Source organism: Pteropus medius, unplaced genomic scaffold (assembly GCF_902729225.1).
Source record: "Pteropus medius unplaced genomic scaffold, Ma_sr-lr_union100, whole genome shotgun sequence".
NCBI lineage: Eukaryota > Metazoa > Chordata > Mammalia > Chiroptera > Pteropodidae > Pteropus > Pteropus medius.
Window position 1 is genome coordinate 757448 of NW_024352789.1, and position 5947 is coordinate 763394.

At 64.3% G+C, this 5947-nt stretch overlaps 1 protein-coding gene across 2 annotated transcripts in view; it reads right to left on the reverse strand.

The window, feature by feature from the left end:
- EFNA1 (ephrin A1) overlaps positions 1–2704 on the reverse strand; it is a 6138-nt gene extending 3434 nt beyond the window's left edge. Inside the window, exon 1 of one of the 2 annotated variants that reach the window (XM_039849656.1) lies at positions 726–2300. In XM_039849656.1, the coding sequence (XP_039705590.1) occupies positions 726–949 (224 nt within the window). In that variant the 5' untranslated portion in view covers positions 950–2300. Of the gene's footprint in view, positions 1–725; positions 2301–2471 lie in introns of those variants that run through there. The other variant, XM_039849657.1, reaches the window with a different exon arrangement.
- Between the last annotated feature and the right edge of the window lie 3243 nt (positions 2705–5947).

Genomic DNA, 5947 nt, shown 5'->3' on the forward strand with positions numbered 1-5947 from the left:
CTCCCTCTCCAAGCTGGTCAGCTTCTCTGAATTCCCCGAGCACTGCCAGCTAGACACTCAGCAGAGTTGGCTGCCAACTCTCTGCAAACCAAAGCCCTGGGCATGGGGGTGGGGGGAGGGGCCGGAATTAGGCCAAGAGGCCTGAGGTGGGCACCCACTGCCCAGTCAGCAGGAGCCCTAAGAGGCCTGGCCTTGCAACGGCATGCCAGTGCTCAAGCTGAGCTTACCAGGGCCCTCCCCCACCCTGGGGAAAGCGACAGTGAGAGAGAGACAGAGGGCAGGGGAGGGAGAGAGGGAGAGGAGGGCAGATGAGGGAGAGGGGAGAGGGAGAGGAGGGAGGGAGAAGAGGAGGGGAGGGAGGAGTGAGGAGGAGGAGGGAGAGGGAGGAGGAGTGTGGTGAGGAGAGGAGGAGGAGGGGAGGAGGAGGGAGGGGGCCAGAGACAGAAAGGAGGGGGGGAAGAGAGGAGAGCAGAGGGAAGGAGAGAAAAGAGGGACAGAGAAGAGAGGGAGCGAGAGCGCAGAGGGACGGAGGGCGGGGAGGGAGAGAGAGAAGCAGAGAGGCTTTTAAAATTCCTCTCTGGAGAGATAAACATAGAAGCCATTTCAGAACAGGTATTTCAGCTCTGGGCCTGGCGTCTTCCCCCATCCCCGTGACGGGCACTGACTCATTCCTCACCCACTTCTGCCACCCGCCCCAGCATTCATGAGAACCTGTAACAATTTACCTCGTCAGATGTGGACAGCCCCTAGGACCCAAGGATGGCCCAGTGCCCATCTGCCCCCGGCTCGGTGCTCCAGGCAAAGGGAGCTGGCAGGTCAGAATGGGCGGGGTGCCTGCCCCTCTGGCTTTAAGGAGGCTAGTGCCCAGCTCACAGTGCGACCGCCCTTCTTCCCATGCTGCCCCCCCAAGAGATCTCAGGGCAGATGCCCACTGCCCTGAGTCACCCATGCCAGCCTCATACCCGCCCAGCTCACTGCCACCTCATCTCTGCCCCCAAGCTGGGCCCGGTTTGGCAGCCCGTGGACTCCATCCTGGGCTGGCCCCTCTTTAGTCTGGGTATGGCAGGCGTGTGTGCTGGCCAGGTGGACAGCAGAAGCGGGGCTGGTGGGCTCACCCTGCCCCACCCCCGGGGTACTGGTCCACTTAGCGCCCTTTCGACTTGCTCTCCGAGTGAGAAAGGGGGGCAGCGGCGTCAGGGAAGGGGGGGGCAAGGAAGAGGCTCCTTCCTGAAAGAGAGGAAACCTGGGAGCTTGGGAACGGAAAAGGCCGGGGTCCTCCCCTCCCTACTCACGCCTTCCTGTCCCCTCCTCCTCCTCCTCCAGCCAACACCTGGCATAGGCATAAACAGAGACTTTGCTCTGTCTGCCTAGGACCAGACTGGGTCAAGGAAGCAAAGAGCAGGCAGCAAGGAGTAGGGCCAGGGAGGGCCAGTGGGCAAGAGGGCATTGCCCTCTGGGGTTGGCAGCTGGCTGTTCCCTGCCGCGGACACAGACCCCTGCACCAGACGCTTCCTCACTGCAGGAGTTAGCCGGCACCACGGACTTCTCAAGGGCAGTGGGGGGCAGGTGTGCTGGGGCTGCGGCTGGCCAGCTGAGTGTTTTCCCTGACCCCAAACTGTCCAGCCCACTTCTCCCTGCTCCACCCTACCCCTCCCGTTTTCCCGAAAATATTGTTCCCATAACTTCAGAAAACTCGAGGGCAAGAACAAAGGGTCCCACGAGCTTCTTCCTTCCAGTACCATTTGCCTCGAAGCCCTAAACCTGCCCAGGACAAATTAACTCCTTCCTGCCCAGAGCCCTTGGTATCCTTTAACCATTTCCATTCCTTCTGGATCTTTCTCATGACCTCCCTCCCCCCATCTCTTCAGTTTTACTACGTGAACCTCATAAACAGGTGACTCTCCGCCCACCCGCACAGAGCCTGTGCCTCGCTCATGTCACCTCAAGAGATCCCTGGGGAGGGGAGCTTTCCAGTCGCCTTAACTGTAGAATGAATGCTCAATGCCCACAGCCCTGGTCCCTCCCGAGGGGTCCTCGGAGGATTACCGTGAGCATTCTGCTTACTCCTGATCTCATGTCGGGTACCTGTCACTGTGGGCAGAGGCCCAAGGGACAGACAAGGAGAGGGACGGAGGCTCTCCCGGTGGAAAGGCCTGGAACCAGAGCCCTGGAGGCCAGGGAGTGTGGTCCGTGCCGGAAGGCAGGAAATGTTCAGCGTGGGTCCCTCACTTCGGAGAAACAGGGGTGCCAGAGGGAAGGAAAGGAGGAGGAGAAACTGTGCCGTGCAAGCAGCCTACTTGTAGGGGGTGGCCTACTCCCGTTCCTGGGGGCTAGGGGAAGCACACCTACGGAACACCCCCCGCCTCTGGTCACCTCCCAAGACTCCGGTCGGGGCTGGTCGGGACAGTTAACCTGAGGGGCGGCAGCGCCAACCGGGCGCCCAGGCGGTCGGCTGGAGACTCCGTGCTTACTTGGGGTTTGAACTGTTCCAGAAGACGGTGTGGCGGTCGGCAGCGGCCAGACTGCAGCAAAGACCCAGGAGAGGGGCCCAGAGGAGCTCCATAGCGCGGGGCCGGGCCAGGCCGGGCGAGGACGCGGGGCTCCTCGGGGGCTGGGCTCCCGCTGGCTTTCTCCCGGGCGCTGGCGGCGCCGCGCGCACAGATCTGGCCTCCGAGCCTCCCGACTCCGCCTTTTGGGCCGGCGCCGCCCGGCTCCCCGCCCGGCTCCCCGCCCCGCCCCGCCCCGCCCCGCGCGCGGCTGCCCTGCGGCCTCGGGGCTGGGGAGGCGGAGAAAGGGAGCGCAGGGGAGAGGCGCGGAGGGGAGGGGAGCGGAGCCGGGCGCGCGCCTCTGCCGGGACCGATCGGCTCCGCGCGGCGTGTTCGCTCCCTTGTGGGTCTGCGCGCGGCTTTGTGGGCTTGTGTGTGTGGGGGGGTCTGTGTCCCCGGATCTTTCAGTGTGCAAGGTTGTCGCTAGGTCCAGCACCTTTCCCGAACCTTGCACCCCAAGCTCGGGCGCCGCGTTCCCACACTCATCACCCCTTTCCGGACTCTGCCGCTCGGCTGCCCCTCCCCCCCCCGCACACGCGGCTGTTTGTTTTTGTTGGGTTTGTCAATGTTGTCTTTGTTCGGGAGGTTGTGTCATCGCCTAGATGCCGGGAAGAAAGTGCGATCAAGTGCCTACCGTGTGCGGCACGGGCTCAGGGCCCCTCTGCGCCCGTGAGAGGGGGAGACCCTCGGGATCCCGAGCCCCCGAGCGGGTCCACTCATGTTTCCAGGGCACTAGCGACGTGAGCGTGTGCGTGTGTGCGCGTGTGTGTGCCAGTACACGTGTGTACCGTGCGAACGGGCTTTAAATATGGACTGTGAGAATCTGAGCATGAAGGGTGACAAACTGTAACCACACATGTGCATCTGGAGTGTGCAGATACGTGTGATGGCGCGCAAGTGTGAAAGCATTTGTGAGTACTCTCAGCCGCGTGTGGGGTGGGGAAGCGTGTGAAACTGACGTTTGTATGCTAATGTTGGGGGGGTGTGCACAGGGGAGCGGCGTACGTGAGGTGGGGGCAGGCGTGTCTGCGCCGCGTCCCGGGGCGGGGCGGCTGGGTCTCCCCAGTCATCAGGCCCCAGGACCCAGCTCGGCCCCCTCCCCCTAGCCCTGTAAACAAACCCGCTGGAATTCGCTCTGCCTCCCCCAACCCCGCGGGGGTCCACTGCCGTCTGGAAGGGGGCTTTCGGGTGGGTGTCTGCCTCCCAGCTCGCGGGGTGGAGCGGACGGGCAGGTGTTTGGTTGGGCGCGTGTGTGTCTGGCGCGGGAGGGCCCAGTGCCGTGTGCCTGCGTGTTGGTGGCTTCTGTGTGATCGGGTGGCTGGCTGTTCGCGCGCCCCGGGTTGGCGTTAGAGTGCGTGGGCACTCCTGGCCGGCCCTGCAGCCGGCTGCGCAGCGCGGGAAGCCGCACACCGGGGCCCCCGGCCGGCGCGGGCCCAGCTTCCCCGGTTCTCAGACAATTTCATCTTCCTCTTTTACGGCCAGGCCTGGCGACGGCCTCTGTAATTACGCGGGGCCAGGACGCCATGGCTGGTTCAGCGCTGACCCCTTGGGGAGGAGCCGGGGGCGGGGGAGGGCCGGGGTCGGTCCCCACCCCCGGGGCGCTTGCTGTGCGAGGCGAGTCAGGCCTCGCGGACGGTAAATATTTACCCAGCGCCGACTAAGTGCAGGGCCAGCCACTCTGCAGCGGCCGGTCCTGGTCTGGCTTTGCGCGCTGCCCCCACCCTTAGGCGCGCACCTGCCCCAGGGGACGTGCCCAGCCCGGCGTTTACCCGACAAGCAGCCCGCCCCTCCCACCGGGGCCGAAGTCTACCCACAGACCAGCTCCAGGGCGGTGCCTCACTCGCGGTGTGCACACCTGGGAGGACACCTGGGTGTTGGCTGCCCACGTGCCCCTGGCGGGGTCCCTCCATCCCTTCTCCTGTGTCCCATAGAATCAAAGCTTCACGAGGACGGTGAGCTTTTGGCTCATTGCCGTGTTGCCAACACCTGGCACAGTCCTTAATGCACATAGTTGCTGGTCAATAAATGTTGAGGGGGCGAGATCACTAGTCTGTGCTTCTGCGGGACACACTGCTCTGAAAAGAAACAGGAGAGGGGTTCGCGACGGGAGGGGTGATGGTAGCCTACAGAGGATTGCCCCCCGCGGGAGACGGTTTGGGGCACACCTCCCGTTTCTCTGGCTGCTGGGGCTGCAGGGCGGGAACGTGTGGGGTCCCTGGGCTGCGTGCTCTGGCGGCAGCTTCAGGTTGAGGCTCGCTCGGCCCAGCCGGGCGGGGCCATGTCAGCTCCCGCCCTGCCTGCACCTAGGGCTGGGCAAGCCGGGTGGAAAAGAGGTGTAGGGGGCTTCGGGACACGAACGGGACGCAGAGCCCTCCTTCCCGGGCTTGGCGCTGTTCCCAACATTCTCACTCAAGGCTTTGATCTCATCGCTCTTCACTGCATGCATTTGTGCCTTCCAGGGCACCCCTAGGCGCCGGGTGTCTTGATGGGCAGTGAGGGTAAGGGTGATAAGGTCCCTGCCCTCGGAGAGCCCCCGGACCAGCAGGGGAGGTGACGAGCCAGCAGGCACACAACAAACTTGCCTGCAAGCGCGTGGCGCCGCCCGCGGACCCGCGAGAGCCGCTGCGGCCCCTGCTGGGCGAGAGGAGAGTTGCAGGCACTGCGCGATCCCGATGGGCCCGCGTGGGCTCGGAGACGCGACCCCGTGACCCACTCGGACCCCACCCCCCGCCCCGGCGTGCCCAGGCGGGCCTCGTCTTGGCTCTGGCATCGGCCTACCTCTCACCGCAAAGTCGTGGGTTTGTGCAGGCTCTCGGCACCGGCACCCGGAGGCAAACATCTGTGCTCAGTGGCGGGAGCTGTCTGAGGTGTCAGTCTGTCTGTCTGTCTGTCTGCCTGTCTGGGAAATTCCCCTCTGAGTCCTTTCTGGGAATTCCTGAGATACATGCCCAGGGGTGGCCAGCCTAGGGAGGGCACTGTCTGCCCCGCGGCCGGTTTCCAGTCTGGCCCAGGCAGGGCGGTTTGATTGCTACTCTGCTGAGCGCCCAGTGGTTTGGGGTGGGGAAGGCCACAGCCGCCGGGCCCTGGGGCCCGCCAGCCTGGCCAGCCCCTGAGGGCGTCTCTGGCCCCCGACCCCCCGTGAGGGGTGAGGGTGGAGCCCAGAGCCTGGCACAGCCGCTGCTCCACGCTCTGCATGTCATTTCGAAGGATAAAGTGCGTTTCCCACTTTCTGTGTCGTGCATGTAAAGCTGGAGCACAGAGAACAGGACAGAGGGGCGGGGAGCCACCAGCCATTGTCGCTGTCGCCCCTGCCAGCCTTTTGCTTGTGAGATGTTGGGGGGTTTTTTTGCTTGCTTTCACATCACGTGATAAACATCACTCATTGCCGTGTATACTTCCCT